The 25,953-nt window shown below is 40.1% G+C and overlaps 1 protein-coding gene across 2 annotated transcripts in view; it reads left to right on the plus strand.

Annotated features, from left to right (window-relative positions):
• Positions 1–1,257: 1,257 nt before the first annotated feature.
• The window catches only part of LOC133462653 (latent-transforming growth factor beta-binding protein 2-like), a 125,136-nt gene continuing 100,440 nt past the window's right edge, over positions 1,258–25,953 (plus strand). For both annotated transcript variants that reach the window (XM_061743994.1, XM_061743995.1), the window contains exons 1-2: positions 1,258–2,181; positions 5,956–6,029. In XM_061743994.1, coding sequence (XP_061599978.1) covers positions 1,709–2,181; positions 5,956–6,029 — 547 coding nt within the window. In that variant the 5' untranslated portion in view covers positions 1,258–1,708. The remainder of the gene's footprint in view (positions 2,182–5,955; positions 6,030–25,953) is intronic.

A 25,953-nucleotide genomic window follows, 5' to 3' on the forward strand; every position in this document is an offset into this window, starting at 1 on the left:
CACTTGACTCAACATCTGCACTTGAGCTGCAGCCAGCTGCTCGCTTACACAAAACACACAGGAAACTAGTCCGTGCATGTCCCGGTCCCCCTTCAAGGATGTTGGGGTCAACTGACAATTATCAGTTGCAGAAGCAGTATAAACAGCAGACATGCGTGCGGCGAGCCTCGGGAGTGGAGCGAGACTGCCGGACAGTCATAAGACAAATGCATCCCCCTTCTCTAATTAGATTTCTCATAGTGGAAGATGAGCCATAATCAGCTGTGCTGCTTAGTGCAAGCCTCTGCATACTTTACTGGAGGAGCCAACAATAGTCTTGTGTGTTATACAGAATCCTGGTTTTCTTTTTTTTTTCCAGTTTTTTTTTTTCTTCTTCAGTGAAGTCACTTTTCAAAGGTTGAAGCCTGTATCACATGACATTTAAGGTGGGACAGAGTATCAGTGGGAACAGTGCAGTCTGCAGTGTGCTTTAGACAGCAGCTGTGTGAGTAGTATAAGCAATGCTGCTGCTGGGGGAAAACTCATGAGAGAGACAGCCATATGCATCTTTGTGGGCTGAATGGAAGGAGTGTGCCAAACTGACTTTTTGGGTTGTTTAGGATCTTATGGGAGAAGAGAAATGTGTTGTTTCCAGACGGTCAGCAGGAAAGTGATGATGCAGCGTGGATAGAGAGAGGAGGTGAATGGGATCTGTTACATAACTTGACCAGTTTGAAGGTTTCAGTTTGGGTTTGGGCTGCAATACAGTAGCATACTGGAACTGTAACTCAAACTGCAAATGCTCCGAGTCGAGTGGATGCTTGAAATCAAATCTCTAAAAGTGAAACCGAAACAGAATTTGAGTTTAATTAGATAATAAACTAATTAGTAACACATTCTATATTGAATGAAATGATCATAAAAGAGAGTGCTTTAACTGAATTAATCCAGCAATCAGAACTGGAGACTCTCAAAGGAAAACATCTGGAAGTTGTGGCAATCTTCATTTTTATGACATTTTAATAGTCTGTCAGTTCAAATATAAATTGACGGTAATGATCAACGCAGCTGCAAGTAAGTCCAATTGTGTTCAAAAGAATAGGGATTTTTTTTTTAGACACCATGTAACTTGGCAGATAGAATGCGTGTGGCCACATGGACTGAGCCGTGCTGTGTGTGGAAGCAGCAATACGGTCGACAAGGGGGAGTTTCTTCTTGCGAAGCGCATGCAATCCCCTACAAAAATTTCCAGTGACTTCAGATCCAAGGAGGTGGTGATATTCATGGGAGCACGATTCAAACTCTCTCAACTGGAGCGCAGCTTCAGCAGCCCTGTAGTCAGCGCGCTGCTCTCTGCGCCACTTCTCTAGTTAAACATAACCTGAAACAGATGGAATAATGTTTTCTTAACATAATTCGTTTTTTTTTTTGTTTTTTTTTTTGCGGCGCTGGAAGCAGAATCCCTGATAGTTTTTTTCCTCTCACTTTTGGAGTGAAGCTAAGTGCTGATTTGATAACCTGAAGACATTCTGCTTGTATCTTACCTGGGCATTATGAAGAGGTATCCAGGCTCCTTTCATTCCTGGGAAAGGACACAGCCTATCTGAGCTCGTGTAGACACTTCGCCTTTTTTTATTTTTTATTTTCCTTTTTTACTCATATTTTAGTGGCTCTTTCAAAAATTGCAACGCGAGCTGAGCTTTTTACGCGGCACATTCAAAGCTTTTACATGTCCAAAATGGACCGCGCGCAATTTGCTGTTTTGGTGGTTTTGGCTGTTGCGCTCATGCGTGCTCATGGTGGCAGTCACCGGGAGACGACAGGTGGGAGGAAAGAGGGCACCGGGACGAACCAGGGGCAGCAGTCCCGGGAGATCACTCAAGGTCAGTCGATAAGAGATCCACGGGACGGTACATCCTCGAAAACATCCAGAACAACTCCACAGTCTGGGACCGGCCAGACTAGAGGTCTGGTCCGCGCACCCAGAGCAGCATCACGTCAAGAGGATCCCAAGCTCGGACCCGGAGCAGACCCGGCTCCTCCTGCTGCCCAGGCTGCTGCTGCTGCTGGCGCCTCCCGGGAAGGGCTCGCCTCCGCGCCGCAGGATGGAGCGCAGCGCCCCGCCAGACGCGCCGTGAGCGCGCAGGGCCAGCAGAGGACCAGAGGGAACCGCAGGCAGAGCAGCACCAGGAGACTCGTTGGGTAAGAGTGACAGTCCGGTGGCACTAGGGTTGCCACCTTTCAGAAATAAAAATAAGGGACGCCCTGATTTCAGCAGCGCAGGAGCCAAAAAAAAGCCCCAAAACTTCTAAACTGAATAAAAATGTGTTTATTTTATATGAAAAAACAAAATGCTTTGATTTAAAGTTTAAAGTGCTTTAATAGCATTGCATTTTCATGACTGTACAGACAGCCAACCATACTAGCAACTGAAATAGCCTCCTATGCTCTGTATGTCCACATCAGCCCAGATGTAATATAGCCTACAGGTGAAGAATATGGTGTAAAAGTTAATTTATTTCAATAATGCAACTAGAATATGGTGTAAAAGTTAACTTATTTCAATAATTCAACTAGAATATGGTGTAAAAGTTAATTTATTTCAATAATTCAACTAGAATATGGTGTAAAAGTTAATTTATTTCAATAATTCAACTAGAATATGGTGTAAAAGTTAATTTATTTCAATAATTCAACTAGAATATGGTGTAAAAGTTAATTTATTTCAATAATTCAACTAGAATATGGTGTAAAAGTTAATTTATTTCAATAATTCAACTAGAATATGGTGTAATAGTTAACTTATTTCAATAATTCAACTAGAATATGGTGTAAAAGTTAACTTATTTCAATAATTCAACTAGAATATGGTGTAAAAGTTAATTTATTTCAATAATTCAACTAGAATATGGTGTAAAGGTTAACTTATTTCAATAATTCAACTAGAATATGGTGTAATAGTTAACTTATTTCAATAATTCAACTAGAATATGGTGTAATAGTTAACTTATTTCAATAATTCAACTAGAATATGGTGTAAAAGTTAATGAAAATACGGTACAAATCGCGTCCCGTATTAGTTCAATACAGGACGCAACATTTTTTTCTCAAATAAAGGACAATTCCGTATTTTACGGGACGGGTGGCAACCAGTGACAGTCCGGTGGCACACAATCAAGAATAAATGTTTTCACGCTCTTCCAGCCAGGCGAAGCTCAATCCAGCCTCCAACAGCTCTGGAGGAATTTGTGTGACCTATTTTACTGCAGCCAACATGAGTCCATGTGGTTTACTGTAATGTGGTGGTGGCCCACTTCAGCAAAAATCTTTCTTCCTGTAAGGAAAACCAGGAGATGATGTAACAAGAGCCACAAAGTACTATGTACAATATAAACTCCATTAAGCTGTCATCCAGAAAGTGATAGTTTTTATCCATCAAACTGGTACTGTCGGCAATGTTGCCTTGTGTCATGAGGGTCACGGTGGGACACGGAAAGATAGCTGAGGTTAAACCCTTTTTGATTATGGGGGCTGCTAGTGCAAGCTTCTACAGTAGTAGTTGGACTGCATTCAAACTGTTAGACATGGCAGTATAGCCCTGCCATTACTTCACATTATAGTAAATTTAAATCGTATTAAGGGAGTGGGTGCAGTGGCTCTCTGTGTGTGCCCTGGTTTTCTGTTTTGGCCTACAGCAATCTATCATAGTGGTCCAACCAGAGCTTTGGCTGGTAAACATTTGCAAATTCACATAATGATCAAAAACACCTGTTTTTTTTTTCCTTTTTCCTTTTTTTTTTCTTCTAGTGGCTCTCTCTTTATTGTCTCTGCTTAACTCTAAACAGGACGATGGGTTGTTTCCATTAAGGAGCCCTTTTCTGTTTGTTGAATGCAGCCTTGTGCATCCAGTCATGTTTGCTCCATAAGGACAAATCTTGATACTCTCTGGAAGGGGGAATGTTTACATAATAATCAGAGGGGGATTTTAATGGCTCACCTTGGGCTGTAGACAGTGAAATATAAATATGTGTGTCATAACAAGGCTTATTGCCTTCAGAAAAATGATTATGTGGCCAATTTATGGAGGGTGCTTTACAAGAAATGGAAGGATTCATGTAATTGGTTGTATAGGCACACATCATGTCATGCATAGTTTCTGGCCTAAACCTTGACAAATAAAGAGAAAAAAAAGCTAATAGTAAATACATTCTAGGTCATGGCCTGAGTCTGCTCACACACTCATCCACCTGAAAGTGATTCACGAGGCTGCTTTTGTGGGGAAGAAACCTCTAAAGTGACCTCACCCAAGATGTATGATCCATCACACAGATAAAAAAAAAAAAAAGTCTCAATATTCTCACAGTTGTGCAGGTGCAAGATGAACCTGAGGTTGAATATGCCACAAGGACAAGGACACCTTATTAAAGTAGCGAAATAAACTTCCTCTCAACTCCTAAATGTCAAAATGTTATTTTTTTATGTTGACTTAAGTTGTGACTTGTCCATTTACCTCACAAATAAATAAATATGTTAAATGAGATGCAGCAATTATATAAACAATTAAATATGTAGAACTATATCTTGGCAAAAGTACCACTCAAGCAGCATTGTTGCCATGTACCACACAATCAATGCAAGAGTTGAAGCTGCTTGGAGGTTATGTTGTCACTGAGGTCAGGTGTAGCAATCCACTCCCAGAGACTATGCCAAAGCGGGGGTTAGTCAGACTGGGAGCAGTACTTAAAGTGATGGATACAGAAAATAATAACTACTAGTATTAGATCTTGAAAAAAACTGATTTTAGCTTGGAGTGAAGAGGATTCTTTGAGTTTTAAGAAAGCTTAAAGGGAACATTACCTTATAGTAGTCTGCATGGTGGTTTAAAGTGTTAAATGAATCTAGTTCATTTGAATCATCCATCCATCCATCCATCTTCTGCACCCAATTAATTCTCTTCGGGGTCTCCGGGCAGATGATTCATCCAGTGCTTGTTATTGAAAGTTTTCCCATGACACATTTCCTCTTGGAATCCCCACTAGGCTCACTCAGTGATGGTACCCCACAACACAGGCAGTTACAGGAAAACACTTAACTCTCCCTTACGGTCAAGATGACTCAGTATGACTCTTTCTCCTTTAAAGGCACCTGTCAGGTCCTTCATTGCACCTGTCGGCTTAGAGGTGCAATCATTTCTTCTCCACAGCATCATAATGAAACAAAGTGTGAACAAGGTGCTCTATATGTACAATGTATTTTTACCTGCAACATGATAGTTATAATTTATAAATGCCTCCGTGACATGAATTAACCCCTTGATGGAATTTGAACGTGATGATTGATGTTTTTTTGGCACAAGCCTGGTCTGGTGTGTTTGGTTCATGTTAAAGCTGAGCTTGCCAGAGGCCCCAAACAACTGCGCCTCATCCCTGTGATGCCTCAACAGTTGTAGCATCTAATGAACACAATCCGGCTGGGGTCAATGAGTCAATCTCTGTTATCTTTTCAAATCACTGTTCTTCAGACATCCACTTACTGTAATGTCTTGTGAAAAGATGATGGGGCAAATATTCATGCCAGCGCGTTGACTGCTCTTGCGGTCTGGGGCCTTTTCATCTGTCTTGTTACAAAAACTGGCGTGTTCTGTAAGTGTGGATGGAAGAGGGCGAAGAATCCGGTTATAACTGTTTAAAACTTGTCATCCCTCATTTGTTCAGCGGTTTATTGGACACACAGGTTGTTTTTTCACATCTCATGTGTTGAGCATAATCCCTTTTAGGCTCAAATAACACCGTATTTGTGTTCACTTTGGGCTCTCAAATAACATAATGAAAGAATTGTGCAACAGCTTGAGACTCATCATGGTCACAGTTATTACTCTACACTACATGAAGAGCCTCTTTATATTCGTGTATGCCTGATGAATACCATTAATGTGTTTTTTGACTCTGTTTTTTGTATGTGTGGTGCTTTATTCAGGCCTAATGTCTGTGGAGGACAGCAGTGCTGCTCTGGTTGGGTGGTGGCACCAGGAACCAACCGCTGCATAAAACGTAAGTTTTACCAGCATGATTTCCTACAGTGTGTTGATATAAAAGAAGTTGGATGTTTTTATTTTATTTATTCTTTCAACTTTTATCATAGAACAGTGTTCCCCAATTCAGGTCCTCGAGGCCGCTGCCCTGCACGTTTCAGGCCCCATCCGCATGAAGCCGAACTCAGGCTTAAACGCAAAAGTATTTTATAAAACCATAGAGTATGAATCCATACAAAGCCAGCATTTTGGGGGTCTTTAAACGATCCTTTTTGAAACCACGTTCCAGAGTGGAAAGATTTGAACACGCCGTTTATGTGGCTCAGTTGTTACTGCCTCTCCACAACGTTTCAGAGACACTTGCTTGCATGTCACTCGTACTTCCCCGTTTAGAGATTTCTGCACAAGTGCGCATACACAATGTTTCCGTCAAAGCATCACAGCGCCATTCATGTGGACGCACACATTTACTGACACGTATCCATCTTTACTAAGAACGTTTCGTTTTTCGTCTTCATGTAGATACAGCCTTAGATGTTTCCCTGCTCGATCACACCTGATTCAAATGAATGGATCATTAACAGATAGATTTGTGCAGACCTTGACGATAAGCTAATGGTGATCTGAACATTTGAATCGGGTGGCATGGGAAACATTGCCTCAGGCAGTAACATTGCCACACAATAATGACATTTAGACTGGTTCCAGTAACTCTTTAAGGAGTCCTTAAGAAAGGGTGGTTCCCATTACATCACAAATGATGTACATCTGCATTTTAAGAGCTTAATATTAGGGTGTTTTTCCTGTTAAATGAAATAGTGGGTTCTATTCTTATATCCTTTGCAGAGTTTCTTTTATTTTCTAAAGATAAGTTAGCATAACTACGCAGATGACACACAACTTTACATTACAATATCACCCGGAGACAATGAGCCCATACAAATATTGAGTAGATACATGGAACAAATTAATGAGTGGATGTGCTGTAACTTTCCTCAGTTGAAAACAAACAAAACGGAAAGAAAAGTAGTTGTTTTTGGACCAAAAGAAGAGTGTTTAAGAGTCAGTGTACAGCTTCAGCTATTATAGCAACAAATCACTGATAAGGTTTGAAATCTGGGTGTAGTCATGGACTCGGAGCTGAACTCTCAGAGACACATTAGAACAATTAAAAAGTCGGCCTTCTATCACCTGAAAAACATCTCCAGGATCAAAAGACTAATGTCTCAGCAGGACCTTGAAAAACTCATCCATGCATTCATTTTCACTCGAATTGATTACTCCAACAGTGTCTTCACAGGTCTGCCTAAAAAGTCAATCAGACAGCTACAGCTGATCCAGAACGCTGCTGCCCCGGGTTCTCACCAGAACTAAGAAAGTGGATCACTTCACTCCAGTTCTGAGGTCTTTACACTGGCTCCCTGTTTCTCAGAGAACAGACTTTAAAATACTTCTGTTAGTTCATAAATCACTGAATGATTTAGGACAAAAATACACCAGGGGCTTGTTGCTGCCATGTCAACCATGCAGATCTGTCAGGTTTTCTGGTTCAGGTTTACTCCGTGTCCCCAGAATCAGAACCGAACATGGAGAAGCAGAATTCCGCTTTTATGTTCCACAGATCTGAACAAACTTCCAGAAAATTGCAGGAATGCAGAAACTTTCAGTCCCTTTAAATCAAAGTTAAAAGACAATTACCCATACGTCTCCCGCCTACCTTCACTCCTTCATTAATAGCTACACTCCCTCTCGACAGCTCCGCTCAGCCAGTGAAAGACGCCAGGTGTTTCCACCACAACGTGACATGAAATCAGTAGCGTAACTCTTTTCCTCCACTGTTCCCCCATGGTGGAATGACCTACCAAACTCGATCCGCAAGGTCTGTACTTACTTTTAAGAGCAAGCTAAAGACTTTTTAAGGAGCATTTCTGCATCTAATAAACTTCTCTGCTCATCAGAACGAGTTAGAAGATTCATCCAGCTCTTTGCATGACTCAGCACTGAGACAGCTGCATGCACTTATGACATGATGATCGTATGATGCTCTCTTTTAAGACATACTTTTCTTGTATAAAGGGACTGTTGTGCTGGATGGGAAGGGAACACTTCAACAAAAAAATAAAATGAAATACAAATTCTAAAAAGAACAACCTAGCACTGGCATGGCAGCACCTGTATCCAACTGGACTCTCAGCGGTCTGACTATGGGGATAAAACTACAACACTTTGGATAAAACCGTCTGCTAAATGACAGTAGAAGTAGTAAAGTAGTAAAAACCCATTTGTTTACAGCTGACTTTGACTGAGTTATTTAAACTATTTTGAATGTAACTTTGAACAATGTTAATTTCCGTCTTCAATTGTAACTCTAGTTTAAGTCCAACTTTTCTTTTATTCAGCCACTGCACTGTAACCTTTTTTCTCCTCCTCACTCTTCATATATTTATTATGTACCGGTAAAGCACCTTGAATTACCTTGTAGCGGGCATGTGCTATACAAATAAACTTGCCTTACATTGCCTTGCGTTAAGATACACAGTGTATATATGATACTTATCTTTCTTTTCTTAAGACTTAAGAAAGACTTAAAAACCTTCTATCTGCATCATGTCTCCAATATAAACTAAATTAATCAATGAACTCAAGTTTTTTCTATTCCCCTCCTCCACCCTGATGCCAGCTCGAACTGTACACTGCAAAACCAGTCTCTGTAGAAATAAGCCTACTGTTGCATGAATTGTGTCATAATTGTATTATTTTAAACAAAAATAGCATTGCTAATGGGGGTTAGAAAAAGGTTCTTTACTCGAATTCTTCTAATTTTCATGAAACAGATTGTTTTTGTTACTTTCTCAGAACTGAGTTTTTGCAGTGTATTTGTTTACAGGAGGCAATATTAAAAAAAAAAAAATCTCAATACATAACAAATTTCTATTACAACTTTGGCTCTTATATTTTCTCTCTTTTACTGTAGTGTTGATTACAGTATTTCATGTTCTGTACTGCTGGGACGAGTTGCGCAAACTGAGAGCGATGTGATCTTTGCAGCAGCATAGTTGGCAGTAATACCAATTGGAAATGCTAGAAGGGAAAACTGTCAATTGCAATTTCTTCCCCGTCATTCAGCTTCTAAAGTTCATTGTTTGGCAATGAGTGTTGTACGTTTATGTGAGATCAAAAGTAAGCTGACATGCATTATGAATATTAGTATATTCTCTATTCATAAACTTTGACAAGCTTAAACGTGTATGCGCGTGAGCTGAAATAATAACACAGAAAATAGATCCTAATAACTATCCTGTGAAGTGCAATTGGCGTATAAAAGTTTTTTAGGGTCTTATTGCCCGTATGGTGATGTTCATCGTGTGCTATTTGTCTTTTCTTTTTTTTTTTTTCCTCGTTAGATCCCTATTTGAAATTACGAGCAGTTAGCTCGAGGCTTTTTTTTTCTTTTTGACACCAGCATATAATTATAGGTGTAACAGCTCTTTTTTTTTATTTGACCACAGCAGTACTAGTTATATAAACTCCCAGATCATTATAGTGGAGTAGGAGACACCAACAACTGTATGAATGAAAAATCAGCCACTTAGTTCCCTTTTTTAGATTTGTTTTACAGGTTGATCTTAAAATAAAAATTGCTGCAGCAGACTAACTCCTTGCATGTCTTGTTTCAGTTTCAGAGTGTTATGACCACTATTGTTTCCAGCAAACTGAAATAAGAAGTTAGAACTACTTTTTTTTCTTATGGTTAAAGTTATTTTTAAATTTTACGAGTAAAGTAAAGCCTAGACTGCAAGTGACATCTCTCGAGCAGAGAAACAGATCTCTCTCTCTCTTTGTTACTTGTTTAATGTTTTCTCTGTTCCTGCTCTGCTGATTATTTCTTCTCACACGCAAAACACATTTCACACACATTTCAGACAGTTAATTACACAACAAGCTGACTGGCCCCGGCAGTCCCCTTATTGGATCTCCTTCCCTCCTGCCTAGTGCAAAGCCTCCGTCCATGTTTTTCCCTCTCAATTCCCAGACACACTTACAAAGGTGGGGATGCAGTTACCCAAATTAAAAGAGTAAATACTTTTAATCGTCCAGAAAGTAACAGGTTCAGCCAAACGTGCCTGCATTAAACGAGGCTGTGCATTGGAGGAGGCCAGGGGTCTTTCCAACCATCTGGACCCCCTCACAGCTTGGCCCTCGCCCAGGTCTGACTGGAGGCTATGTTATCGTCAGCTGAGCGAAGCCCGACGGCCGGCAAAGTGCCAACACAAAGGCCCCAGACTGGAATTGGGACTGGAAGCCCCCGCATAGAAGACCCCCATTGAGGAAAATCTTTAGTCCACCATCGCCAGCATCCCAGGCCGCTTTATTAGAAGATGGCAGCATGAGAAAACATGTTCACAGTGGGGGAAAGAAAAGGAGCAATCATGTCGTTTCGGAGCAAAAGTGAAAACATAACCTGGCCTGGCTGTGTTTAGGAACTTCTTGCTGAAGGGATTTGTGTAATTTATCATGTTAAAGGTGTCAGCTGCAGGCTTGGATTATGTGTCTCGAATCGAGGCTTCCAAACAATACCTCCTTGTGCAACCGGGTTGAGCTCAGAGCAAATACATCACAGGACCTCCATCCCTTTATCCAGGAAGTGCGCCTACGTATCTTGAGAAATATAATTATAAAAAGATCTATGCCTGGGTCTGCATGGGTCGAGTTAGAGATTGTCATCTGGCTAACTAAAAACTTGCCCTCACTCATATCCTGGCAGATTCAGTGCTTAATGTTGCAACTTTAGGATGAATGGTTAGCAGATTTGTTTGTTTACTAAATGAAATTCATATGCTGAAAATAGCCAGTTGTCTTATTTAAAAAACAAAACAAAACACAAAAAAAACCCAACTTTGATCCATTAATAGAAAACAAGGCATTTCGCCTGATTTGTTATATTTTATTTGGGCAAGTTGCAACCTTAATTAATAAAAGCTCATAGATTTATAAGATGTTATTAATGGTGGCTGAGAAGCAGAGGTGTCTGTGTTGTGGCTGGCCCGTAATATGAGGCCAGGCATGAGCTTGGCTGCGCTTTAGTGAGGAGAATCCTGAAAAGATGAATGGGGCATCGTGTTTCTGGGTCACCACTCGTCCTTAATCCTCACTTTGTTGACCTTCACATCTGTTCATCAGAAGCTTTGCAGCTAGAAGAGAAGCAGAGGGATTCAATATTTGACCAGTTAAAGTCCAGCAGTACTCTGCTTTCATATGTCAAGATTACCAGCGACTTGCACTACTGTTGCTTTCAATGCGCTGATGCAATGCCTGTGCTGAGCAATAGAGATGGTAAAAACAGTTTTAACTATCATTTTAACACTTGGACAAATCACTGAATCCACTAGTTATGATAAGCCATGGGAACATTATGCGGTTTTCTAAATGGTTATTGTCAAAAGACGATGTAGAATGTTGCTTTATTGCCAACAAATCTGTATGTCCCACTGAGCAGATTGCGTTGAAAATGGCCACTGTTTACAAAACAGTACCTTACTTAGCTGCGGAATTAGAGTGGAAGTTTGAATTGCTGGTCTGTTTTACGGTAAATACAGTAACCTTCAATTAGATGTCTTGTTCAACACTACAGCCGCAATTCCAAAAATTGTTGTGTCGCTGTGTAAAATGTAAACCCAAAAAGAATTCAGTGATTTGAAAATCTCATAAACCCATATTTTTTTTTCCAATATAACATAAACAACAAATATTTTTCAAAAAAAGATCTCTAAGATTTTGTAAGAGGGTGATGTTTACCATTGTAGCACACCCCCTTCTTTTAACAACCACCTGTAAATGTCTGGGAAATGAGGAGACCAGTTGCTGGAATTTTAGTGGAGGAATGTTTGCAGGATTCTAACTTCTCCAAGGTCTGGACTGCAGACAGGACAGTTCAGTGCCCAGACTGTGCTCCAGCAGAGCCATGCCGTTGTGATGGATGCGGCATATGGTTTAGCATTGTCTTGCTGAAATATATAGCACCTTCCCTGTAAGAGATGTTACCTGGATGGAGGCAGATGTTTCTCTAAAACATCTATGTACTTTTCAGAAGTGTAAGCTGCCCATGCCATAGATACTAATGCAACCCCATACCATCAGGCATGCAGGCTTTTAAACTAAGCATGGATAACAAGCTCCTCTGTAGTGCTCAGGAAATGGCATCCATGGTTTCCAAAAATTATTTCAAATTTTGATTCATCTGACCACAGAACAGTTTTCCATTTTGCCTCAGACAATTTTAAATGAGCTTTGGCCCAGAGATGACGACGACATTTCTGGATCATGTTCATATGTGGCTTCTTCTTTAATCATAGAGCCATTATACACTGTAGATGTTGGGATCTTCAAAAGTCCTCGCAATTTTACTTTAAACATTTTCCTGAAACTGTCACAGTCTGTTGATGCTTTTTGTTGCAGATTGGTGAACCGCTGCCCATCTTTACATCCGAGAGGCTCTGGTTCTCTAAGATGCTCTTTTTGTACACAGTCATCCTACTGACTTGTTGCCAGTTAACCTAATTAGTTGTCAAATGCTCCTTCAGTTGATTTTGATTTGTGCTAATTACATTTCCAGCCTTTTGTTTGCTGCTTTCCCCTTTCCTCAGTTGAGAGAGCTGAACTACGTAAGACGCACCGCTCCCTGCTTAAATTGAAAACTTGTGCAGAGAGAAACATGGCCACCAATTTTGAATTTGAGTGGTTTATCCATATGTTTGAGCCGGGGTTAGATACAACGTGTTTCCAGTGCTAATTTGGAGCTAGTGCCAGACTTAGCACTAGTTTTTTGCTTGTCGATGGTCGGCTGCATGGAAAACACGGTGTCAGGGCCATGAAAATTAGTGCTACGCTAGGCAGGGCCGCCGCAAGGGGTGTTTTTTTCAAAAAAAAATTTTTTTTTCGTTTTTTCTTTCTTTCCCTTATAAATATCAACAGTCACGTTCCATTACAGACCTAAATGTGTACTAGTCTGTGCATATCAATAAATATATGTGCAATGATGCGCGTGTCTGTTGTCCAATACAACTGCGTCTGACCAAGCGCGTTGACGCAAGGTGCTCTGATCCAGACGGGGGAGTTGGAACAAACTGTCACACAATGTCGAGAGAACGAGACAGATTCAGGAAATTTCCATCAGGGGATGAAAAAAGAAAAAAACAAAAGAAAATGGAAGAGTTTAATGCCTCTCTGAAAGGCTCGTTTGATAAATTTGTTAGAAAAATCACCGATCCGCCCGGGTCTCAAGCAGCCATGGGGCCCCGCGTCGAGGCAAGAGATGATGATGAGGCAGGGGAAGGTATCCAGTATTTTGCTAATTGGAGAGTTAAAATTGCGCATATAGACACCCGATCGACCCGAAAAACCCAAAAGTTTGCCCCCCTCAGCCATTTCGCACAGGGCCTTGCAAATCTCCCAGACGGCTCTGACGCTAGGTCCCACTTCATCAATGCGGGGGCTGTAATTATTCTTACCTACCAAAACAATGCAACCGGCATATTTAGAGGATGGACTATGAGCATGATACATCTGCTGCTCACGAAGACTAAAAATATGTCAGATCTTTGGAATTGCTTGTCAGTAGTAATGAAATTCTGGCCTAGAGCACTATAATGAAGTCCTGGTGTGACGTAGAAACAGGACCAAACTCTGACAGTCTCCTCTTCGTCCTGATTGTGACAGCATACGGAAGACAGACTTTAATATGATCAATTTAATCACATTTAATGTTGAACATTTTACATTTATCTACTTAGTTTGGATTCACATTGATCTTGGCTGTCATGCTGTATTCCCATGGATAGCTTACTAACTCCTTATCATCCATCCATCCATCCATCCATCCATCCATCCATCCATCCATCCATCCATCCATCCATCCATCCATCCATCCATCCATCCATCCATCCATCCATCCATCCATCCATCCATCCATCCATCCATCCATCCATCTCTTTGACTCATATTCTGTGGAAGGTGCTTTTAGAGTATGGGGAACTGGATCCTTTGCTAAAGGGCATTTGGCCCCTACAAACCCAGAATGAGGGCTTAGATGTGGGAGAAAAAAATGTTGTGGGTGTTCAATTCAAACAGTCAAGGATTACATATTTGCTTTTTTGTAGATGATGTGGTCTTGTTGACTTCATCAAGTGGAAATCTCCAATAGGAACTTGGGTGGTTTGCAGTGAAGTTTGAAGCAGATGAGATGAGAATTAACATACAACCATGTCTGAGGATGATATCTGCCAGAAGAAAGTGGATGATCTACTCCAGATTGACACTGAGTATCTGAAGTTTTGGAGTTTAAGTATCTCATTTTCCTTTTTTTTGAGAGTTGGTTGAACAGAAAGGGAGATTGACAGGTGAATTGAGCCAGCATCTACATCTCAATTGGCAACAAGAGAACTCATCTGAAAGGCAAAGCTGACAATTTAGCAGTCTATAATTATAATCAATTATAATTATAGTCATGAGCTCAGGGTAGGGACCCCCACAAGTGGGAAAAAAAGACAAAATGAGCTTCCACAGAAGGGTGGCTGCTACAGGGTGAGGAGCTCAGTCATGGAAGGGCTCGCTGCTCCTCCGTATTGAAATGAACCAGTTTAGGTGGTTTAGGCATCTGGTTAGGACGCTTTCCAGATGCCTTCAAAGGAGAGGGTTTCAGACATGGCCCACTGGAACGAGGCCAGACGGCAGACCCAGAACTCACTGGGGGGATTATAGGCCTCAGCTGGCTTGGAAATGCCTTAGTGTCTTACACTGGGAAGTGTGTGAATCTTTGCTCAGTCTGTTACGCCTACGACCCAACCTCACAATGTGACAGAAAGTGGGTGGATGGATGGAATGAGGGATGATATATTTCATAGGAGTAGCCATAGTTCTCACAGTCAGAACTTTGTCCCCTGGCCATCTTTTATCCTTCTTCACAGAGTGACATAAAACCACAATTTTGGATTCATGGTCAAAGATATCATCATGACTCTTTTACATTTATTTAATTTGGCTTGAACAGTTGAAAACCCCCTGATATAGGCTACAGTGTATTCACTATTCACTGAACTCTAATTGTAGATTAAATCTATGTATTTTACAGGGCTGAGGATCTGAATGTATTTGAGTAGCCCCTTGAGACAACTTAATATTAAGCATTGCTGTAAAATAATGGTTATCATTAGCATACTATTAGCATGCATACTGTACATGCACACAATCCTACATTTAAGCGTGTAAAAATATACAAATATGACAGATCTGTTTAGTTAGTAATATTTACCAGGTGCAGTACTTCAGTTTTGTCTGTTAGCATACTAACTTTTGTTATCAAGAGAAAATGCAATTCAGTTTATTGGAACATCAGATACGTTTCAGTGTTGGTCAATATGAAATTTAATGCTTGAGACATGGATCACCAAAGTAATACAATTGTATCGCTGCCAAATTTAATGAAAATCTGTCAAACAGTTATAGTAAACCTCAATGTAATTCTAGAGGAAATGTTGGGGGACCACCAGAGTTTGCTGGATTGAAACTTTCGGAGTCTTTGATTATTTTATTTCAGAGTGGTTTATTACAGAGTGGTAAGTTATTGAAATATTTTAGTTTGGATATCAAACAGCACAACTCTGGCATGAATACAAGATATGCAACACCAACACATGAAAATGGCTGTTGTCGGTCATACTTGCAGCTGCCTCGTAACAATAAGTTGTGTTGATATAGCTGTTGAAGTAATTGGATTAATGGCATGGTCTGCCACACACAGATCATTGAACATACTGGAATATATCAAAAATCTGAGGAATGGATCTCTTCAGCACAGACATGAACTGTACCACAGCTTAAGTGCATGCTTGTGGATTCTTCTGGAGTATTAATTTTACCACATTATACATCACAATGTTTCGTTGAAAGCATGTGCCACATATGGCAAAGTTCTGCATGTAATGCCAACAGTAAGCGTTTGACTCTGCCTACAAAAACACACACATGGTCTTTGATTTAAAACTGCTGTTTAGAGTGCAGATGAAATGTGCATTGCTCACACGGAAGAATAAAGTTGTTTGCAGTCTCATAAGCATTTGATGATTGACAGAAAGAAAGGTGGTGGCGAGGGGTTTCATTTTGATTCCCTTCCAGCTTTCTTTGGCCTGCTGTGCCGCTCACAGTCCTGTATCTGCTCGAACATAACTCCTAAAGCATAAAAGTCACTTCTTCTCCTGCCTTTCCCATCACAAGGTAACTTTTTCTCATCTTTCTAAACAAACACTGCCTGCAGTCTTCAAGTTCTTGGTCTACTTTGGGTTGGATCTACGTACATGATGGACGGACTGAGAATTATGTTGACTTACAAAATTACCTTGACATTTATTTTATCTCTGTTTAGATAGGGCATAATATTAGTTGAACTCGAGAGCTCATTTAAAGTCTGAAGAGGGAATTACATCTTCAGAAATGCCAGTTACATAATTCGATACAGTGAATCTAAAGCAGTTTAGACTTTAGTACTTCATGACCAGGGATGACTATCATTGACTATATGTAGCAGGAAACGAATGGAGTGTATGTATCGAGTACTTCATCATTCATAAATTTAATAAAATCATGTTTAATCAAGCATATAGTTTTTAATAATGATTTGTTGGATTCCCCTATGATAAATATATCAAGATTTTACTCATGTTAAGATGTCCATTAGATGTCTTTTTTTATATGTTACAAGACAGTTGTAGGGTGGCGAGGAATTGATAGGTTACTGTAGAAGAACTGAGGTTATGTGAGGGAGCATGATGGTGTAGGACACCTGTGTGATAGGGCTGTTTACAGAGGCCTTTGTGCATGAAGAGAAGTAATTTGACGTAATTTGTAATTCAAGTTTTTATTTCTTATTCTTTGGTGTTTGACAGTACAAAACTTCACATTGTGAGACATTTCCTATTATACACATTACATGTAATATCAGTGTCAGAGCAAAACCAAAATAAACTAAAGATGCAAACTAAAGATGCAGCGTGAGCATTACTGTTCGTAAAGAGAGCATATGGATGGATCCATAGCTGTAGAGTACACTGGACTATAGTGCCGGATATGGTACAATCGGAGGGAGGTATTCATACTGTAGAATCATCAGGTAGTGCGATGTGAGCCCAGAACGAGTCCCAGTCTGGTGCCTTGGTCTTGTCTATATTGTTCAACCTGTTGAGCATGAGTTCATACGAAGCCGTCTTTATCATGATGTTTATCCACTCTTTCAGTTCAGGGGGTTTTGGTGTTTTCCACAGTTTCAGTATCGTCCTGGCAGCCGTTGTAGTCCCTGCCATGATTACAGAGAATTGTCCGCTTGTTATATTGTGTATTTGGCTTCTGTCCCCTAATAGGCATATTCTGGGAGATAATGGTATGTCACTTCCCAACCAGTTGCTCAGATTGTTCACGACCGCTTTCCAGAAAGGCAATTTGACGTAATTTGAATTGTATTCATTGAGCTATGGGCAACCTGTGGGTTTTTTCAGGAGAACAGGGGGGGGGGGGGGGGGGGGGGGGGGGAATCTTGTGTGTTTTTAGTAAGTGATTGTGTGGCAATCTATTTTATCGCAGTCCAGCTTGATGACATTGGATTACATTCGTGATTCGATCTTGGAATCAGACTCCAGTGATGCACCTGGTCAAAGTGGAGTGGGTGCCAGGGGTGATGAATTTAGTGGAGATGTAGAACTGAATGTCATCAGCATAGCAGTCATAGTAGAGACCATGTTGATGTATGATATGACCAAGGGGAGCATATAAAGAATAAATAGCAGGGGGCCAAGCACCAAACCCTGGGGGACACCTTAAGATGGAGGAGCATAGGAAGAAATGCAGTTATTGATGCTGATGAACTGTTGCCTGTTTTTGAGAACTGCAGCCAAGATAGGGTGGCCCCGGTGACGCTAAGGGTGGAATCAGGCAGGGAGATAAGAATGTTATGGTGCAACTAGTGCAATTTATGTTAGTTATTAGCACAGGCTAGAAGCAAGGCAGTGTTTTCCTGTACATTTATGATGCTTTTCTATTTGATATAAATTATTTCACTTTCTTTCTGATTTGTTCAAACATGTACAGCAAAATAAATCCGTATTTAAAACTGGACATTGCATCGCATAAAAAAATTGCAAGGGACAGACAGTTAAGTGTTATCTGCCAGAGCGGACAGATATACTGTACATGTGGGGCCAGATAAGTGTAGATCATGATCCACTAAATAAGGAAAAAAAACCTTTTAAGGTCTTTCTTTTTCTTCTTCATGGCAAAAAAACTTCAGCATACAGTTTTGAGAAACATTATACATTTAGAGTGAATTAATAACGGCACTTTATAGAATTAGGATGTACTAAATGATTGTTGACAATGATAATCAAGAGCTGCTAGTGGGAAATAGCCAGTAAACCATTTCTGTACATCAGTACTTCGTCAGAAAATATTTGAGAAATGCTTTATTGTCTATCATCAAAATACTCCTGATTTGTCCCTTACTCATTATTTAAAGCTGCCCAAAGGGAGTTTTGATATCTTTAGCACAGAGTTCCCCTTGAGATTAAGTCTCTTTCATGACAGTGAAAAGAAGACAGCGACCACTCTCTTGTTCACTCTCTTGTTTTGTCCTCCATCTTTGCTTTCTTGAGTCTCTTAATTTCCTCGACCATGAAATCCTCTGCAGCTCTGTGAGCTAGTTGTTGATGCTTTTTATAGTCCCAGAAAGCAACATGAAGTCATTGCAAAAGGCAACTAATATAGGGCTCCAATGTTACTTTTGGTGATTTTTACAGATAGTACTCTCAACTCAACTGAATTTTATTTATAAAACACTTTTAAGACAATGCAACACATAGAGAAATTAAAGCTGCAAGCAGCGATGAACGGGCCTTCGCACCCTTGTGCACATTCAGGCGTGCTGCAGTGGAAGCGCTTGTATGACTTGCATGTAGATTCTTCAGGCCTGGACATTTAGCGGATGACAACACCCACGACTCTCTATATCAAACCATTCAAAAGTTATGGCAGAAAGTAGGAACTATCAGATATCGACCAATCAGATGAAGGGGCGGGGCTAATCAAGGCCAATGAAGGTCAAGTACTCAATACCGAGTCAGATGACACCACCCACGAGTCTTTATGTCAAACCATTCAAAAGTTATGGCAAAGAATAGGGACTATCAAATATTGACCAATCAGAAGAAGGGGCGGGGCTAATTTGCACCAATTATGTTCAAGAACTCAAAACCGAGTCCGATGACACCACCCACGAGTCTTTATATCACACAATTCAAAAGTTATGGCAGAAAGTAGGAACTATCAAATATGGACCAACCAGATGAAGGGGGGCGTGCATTTTGGCATCTATCCTCGCCACGGTAACGCTTATCAGTGAGAAAAGTAATGCGCGTCGTCGCAGGATGGAGACGCACATTTTGATGTATAACACACCTGGGTGCACGTTACGGTTCGGGCGAAGAAGCGGCTGAAGAAATGAAAATTTCACCAAAATGACACGATTAATTCAAAATGGCCGACTTCCTGTTCGGTTTCGGCCATGGCGCCAAGAGACTTTTCTTGTTGGGACATGATACAGGTGTGTACCGATTTTTGTGCATGTACGTCAAACCGTATTGTGGGGCTTGAGGCACAAACTTTTCTAGGGGGCGCTGTTGAGCCATCTTGCCACGCCCATTAATGCAAACCATTAAATATCAAATTTTTCGCCAGGCCTGGCTTGCGTGCAAAATTTGGTGACTTTTGGGGCACGTTTAGGGGGGCAAAAAGGCCCTCCTTTCATCAGAAGGAAAAGGAAAATAAAGAAAGAAAAGAATAATTCCTACGGATACAATAGGGCCTTCGCACTGTAAGTGCTCGGGCCCTAATAACAAAAGATGAAATAAACTCAAAATAGAGCGTCTGTCTGCCACCACCAAATACAGATAAAACACAAATCACTTTAAAAGCCAAATAGGTTTTAAGAGTGAATTTAGAAACAGGAAGTGAGTGCCATACGAGTGCCAGACGTTTAAAAGAAAATAAAAGAATATTATAATCAAACCGAAAGCGAATAACAAAAACATGAAAAACGCCACTAATGTGAGTAGCGGCAGACAGCATGCCAAACACACTGGTCTTCTTCTTAATCCTAGTGTAAAGTAATCCAATATTCTTTGAAATGTAATTGGAGTAGATGTATTTACCACAAAATAACTTTCGCTACTACCTGAAATTTGGTTTGAAATTACAACTTAACTACTGATTAAAAATGTTTGTGCTCCTGTAGATGACAAGAGAGTTAAGGAACTACAGTTTGGTTGTTACATCTTGCATTGAACGCCTTTTGCTTTAGATTTTGTAGAATTTTTGCTCAGTTGAGGAATAATTATTTTGACTCAGCCTGTGTTCATCCTGGTGGGTGTTAAAGGGTTAATGCCTCTCTTTAGCTGCTACATGTGGAAAACAGCTGGTGAACTATTGAGGGCATACATGTGTGAACATTTTCTAACCTAAAAAAAACTGCATCCAAAAATATGGGTCATCCATATTATTTATGGTTTGAGCTATTTCAGTTTGCCTTCTGTTAAGCCTCCTGCCAGACACACAATGAAATATAAATATTTTGGAATAATCTTTTGACTTACTGCAAGAGAAAAAAATGTATCATGAAGATCTAGAAGTTATATTTCATATCTATTGTTCTGGGACATTTTCAGTACCAAACAAGACACACGAATGCATGTCTTTATTGGCAGAAAATATATTTAATGAATGTAGCAAATGTTTGAACTGTGGAGTTGCAGGTTCGTTGTGTCATGTGCACTTCATTAGCCTGTCTAGCTATTCTATTTATTTTGTTTGTCTGTTTCTCTTCAATACAAATATTTAGTGTGGTTCTTCAGGATTTTACTTTGATTTCCAGGGGGCAGTGTCTATCAATGGATGTAGAAGAACGGCCCCCGGAGGCCATTGGATAGGCGGGAAACCAGTCATAGAAATGAAGCGTGTGATCTAAGCAGAACAACAACCAGATTTGTAAGGCAAGGCAAGACAAGGCACGTTTAATTGTGTAGCACATTTCATGCACAAGACAATTCAAAGTGCTTTACATAAAAGGATTTTAAAAAATGCATTAAAAAATGAAATAGGTTAAAAGCAGAAATTAAAGACAGACAGACATAGGTTGAAAGTAATTGAACATATGAGATGCAAGAAATGAAGGTTGCAGTGAATTATGGTGGATCGCTGAAAAACAGCCTTGAGTTAAAGCAAATGAGAATTTCAGTAGCCCTGATGCATTCTGGGAGTTTGTTCCACAGGTGAGGAGCATAAAAGCTTAACGCTGCCTCACTGTGTTTAGTTGTGATGGTTCCGGTTGGTTCATAATGAACCAGGAGATCAGAGATGTATTTTGGCCCGAGACGATTCAGAGATTTATAAACCGACAGCAGGATTTTAAAATCTATTCTGTGACAGACAGGAAGGCAGTGTAAAGACTTAAGCACTGGAGTTATATGGTCTCTTGGTCTTAGTGAGGACTCAGGCAGCAGCGTTCTGGACTAACTGCAGCTGTTTGATGGATTTTTTAGGGAGGCCCGTGAGAGCAGCATTACAGTAGTCCAGTCTACAGTATCTGGACAGTAGTCCAGAAATGTTCTTTAGGTGATAATGGGATGACTTTACTACTGTCTTAAAGTGGCTGTTAAAATTCACGTCTGAGTCCAGAACCACTCCCAGATTTCTGGCTTGGCCATTGGCTTAACTTTACTGCTTGAAACTGAGTGCTGACTTTTATCTTTCTTCCTTGGCTTCAAATACTATTATTTCTGTGTTATCTTCATTTAACAAAAAGAAATTCTGGAACATCCACTCTTAAATTTGATCAATGGATTGTTCAATGTTTGAATTGGATTATAGTCTCCTGGTGAGACAGTTGTCTAGATTTGTGTGTCATCCGTGCAGATATGGTAACACTTTTTGTTTTGTTTCTTCACAATTTGAGCGAGTGGGAGCATATAAATGTTAAACAACAGAATTAAACCTTGAGAAACTCCACATGTTATTTTTGTTAGCTCCGATTTGTTGTTACCTAAAGACACAAAATAGTCCCTGTCTTTTAGATAGCACTCCAACCAGGCAAGTGCTGTGCCAGGAAGTCCCACCCAGTTCTTCGACTGGTCTATCAAGATGTTATGGTCGACCGTCTCAAATGCAACACTGAGATCCAGTAAGACCAATACTGAAATCTTGCTGCTATTCGTATTGGAGCGGATGTCATTAAGGACCTTTAGAGCATTAGACATTATGACCTTTAGAGCGGTCTCAGTGCTGTGATGTGGCCGGAAACCTGACTGGAAGAAATCCAAACAGTCGTTCAGTGTCAGGAGGGCATACAGCTGTTGAAAAACAGCTTTTTAAAAATGATTTCAGAAAAAATATACGGGCCTATAGCTGTTCATAAGTGACCTAACTAGACTACTCTTTTTTTAAAGTGGCTTAATGACACCTGATTTTAGGCACTGAGAGAACCTGAAAGCAAAGATGCATTTATAATGTCTAGACCGGGGGTCGGCAACCTGCGGCTCTAGAGCCGCATACGGCTCTTTAGTGCCGTCCTAGTGGCTCCCTGGAGCTTTTTCAAAAATGTTTGACCTTTTTTTCATTTTTTCTTCTTTTTTTCATTTTTTTCTCTTTTTTTCTCTTTTTTTCTTCCTTTTTCCTTTCCTTTTTAATCTCGACATTTTGACTTTTTTTCTCAAAATTTTGACTTTTTTCTCAACATTTCGACTTTTTTTTTTGACATTTCGACTTTTTTCCCGAGATTGTACTTCAACATTAATCTCGACTTTTTTCTCGAAATTTTGACTTTTTCTCAACATTTGGACTTTTTTCACGAAATTTTGACTCTTTTCTCGATATTTCGCCTTTTTTCTCAAGATTGTACTTCAACATTAATCTTGACATTAACAACATTAATCTTGGACGTTTTTCTTGAAATTTCAACTTTTTATTCTCGACATTTCGACTTTTTTCTCGAAGTGCATAATGAAAAAAAATAATCTTCCCCCAGTTATAACTAATATAGATACATGCAGCATGTGTTGCCTTCATTATAAGGCTTATACAAGACTTCATTTTTTGCGGCTCCAGACATATTTGTTTTTTGTGTTTTTGGTCCAATATGGCTCTCTCAACATTTTGGGTTGCCGACCCCTAGTCTAGACTCTCTGGACGGCCGTACAATGTGCAATACTTGTTAAAAACCCTGTTGGGAGAGTATCAAGGCAGAGGTGTTGGAATTCAGGTGATGTATGATGTCATCCAAGTTCTTATGAGTGATCTAGCATAGGAGCACTGACTGACTGTTGGATTTTCTGAATTGTGTCAGTAAAGGAGGCACATTCATTGCAGGGATGGTTGGATAGAAGTTAGGTTTGTTAACCTGTCAACAGTAGTGAACAAAGTGCATGCATTATTGTTGTTTTTGGCAGTGATATCAGAAAAATGTGATTGCCTTGCATTCCTCAGATCCATATTATATATGTTGGGGCTCTCTTTATAGATATCATAATGAACCTACAATTCAGTTTTCCATCACCTGCATTCAGCTTTTCAACACTTTCAGCTTTTTTCAGCTCTGACCTGTCCAACATTTCTCCATGGAAGTTTCTTTTTAGCAGTGATAACCTGCACCTTGGTGGGAGCAGTGGTATCAAGAATACTAATAATTTTACTATTGGATTTATCCACAAGCTCATTAAGTGAAGATGAGTGGAGGATGGGTGAGGAGGAATAGATCTGAATAAACATTTCAGAGGCATTTTCACCTACGTGCCATTTCTTGATGATTTCTGCCTGGAAGCTTCTGGTCACATTACGGTAATACAACTCCCAAAGAAAACACAATGATGGGCAGACAGAGCAATATCTGTCACCATAACCTTACAGATGTTCAGATCTTTGGATATTATTTGCTGTTGTCTGTGTTGCACTAGAAACTTGTATATCACAGGTGTTAATAGCAATTCTGCAGCAACTTTGCTTTTTTGTGAAATGGTTCTTTGTAACACATGTATGAGTCACTGCCTGCCCCGCTGTGATTAGTTCAGGTACATTCTGAATTGGTAAATCTGGCCAAGCCAGTGCTTCATAGGATGGATACTGGTGAGTAACACATCTTAATGGATGTTTATCAGTAGGGTTAGTGAAGATATGAAGAGTTTTGTAGAAGATAGGACCCTTTTTTAATCTATAAAGAGAAATTGTCCGACAAGCAAAGGGGGTGTCCTACTAACTAAATCTATACTTCAACAGTTTTGAGACATTCTTTTTAGAAAAAAAATAAGAAAGAAAGAAATATTTAAGTCTAAAGTGTAACAAAAAGTGCACCAATGACCACCGAGCCAGCATTCTCTGTTTTACAAGAACAAGAGGAGGTTTTAAAGACGCTGTTGTCTCTGGTGATATCATTGAGCCCGGCTTGAAATTACTGCAACACAGACAGGCCGGCTTGGCTTTTAAATGTCGTGTGTGGATTTGTGGGGGTTGCGCAGTTTACAGTTTGGGGGCATGACACTCCTTTGGCAGGCTTGCAGAGAGTTACAGCCCATTAGACAGATCCTGTAATCAATACACACTTCATGGTCCAAAACCCCATCATTAACATAGACGCTGGACAGCTCGTTCTCACTTTGTCTCCCCAAACTAGGAGTGCTGCTTTCTCCACTCCAGCTGGTGTGTCTGTTTCTAGGTTGCAATTGAGTTCTGTTTTTTGGCGTCTTTCTTCACATGTTGTTCTAATTGCTACCATTGAGAAAAAAAGCTGTGAAAATTAAGTACTATAGAACATCTGGTTTGTTTTAGAACTATTTGTCTAATTTATTTACACATTATTCACCATAGGTTGTGAATGGAGATAAAGCTTTAAGATATTCCTCATTTGCACTCAATAACATCTTTTATTTTCTTTATTACAATACATTAAAGACCATGAGATGAAACAAGCGACTTCCACTGATACGCAGACCCACTGAGACTGAAGGTAGTCCTAACCATATATCATAGCACCTTCCAGAATAAACACCATATGGAAGTTGTTGGGATGTGATCCCTCAGGAGGATGGGTTTTGAGGTTTTTAGTAAACACCGCGCCTCTCAGAGTCAGCTTTACAAGTAGTCGGTAAACCCCCCCAACCGCCTCCTCACACACACACACACACACACACACACACACACACACACACACACACACACACACACACACACAGTCCACCCCCTTCCCCCGAGATACAGATATCCTACACAGAGGGCCCCCAGCATGTGGCCCATTAAAGGCTGAACGCTTGCGTTTGAGGGGTGTGGTGGAAGCATAATATGGCATGGCGAAAATTAATATACACTGTGTCCTGGGTCAGACGTAGGTTAACAAAATTCCCACACCGGCTTAAGGTGGATTTGAGGAGCAAAAGCTTGAACTGCTGTGGTAGACCAAAAAAAAAAAAAAGGGAAAGAAAAAAACTTGACCTATGTGCATCTTCTATGAGGCACCTTCACATGGTAAAGTATAATTAAATAAAGTATCAGTCAAACTGTGTTGTTGTCTGGTTTTGATGAGAAAAAACAGAGACGTTTGTTTCCGAGCATTTAATGAAAACTTGTGGTAACAACTGTTTGGTTTTAGGCAGTAAAGATAGTGTTTAGCAAACCTGAAATGACAGCACTTGTACTGGCAGCCATGTGGAAATCACATGTTGCAAAGAGATTAACACTCACTTGAAATAATTACCATTGAGGGGCAATTGCATTAACTGCTCAATAGACCAATTCTTACTTCTTCAGTGAACAGAAATTATGGATGAGAGTCAAATTTTCAAGCTTGTTCTTCCTGTCACAGAGGTTTT

This window comes from Cololabis saira, chromosome 16, assembly GCF_033807715.1.
Source record: "Cololabis saira isolate AMF1-May2022 chromosome 16, fColSai1.1, whole genome shotgun sequence".
Classification (NCBI taxonomy): Eukaryota; Metazoa; Chordata; class Actinopteri; order Beloniformes; family Belonidae; genus Cololabis; species Cololabis saira.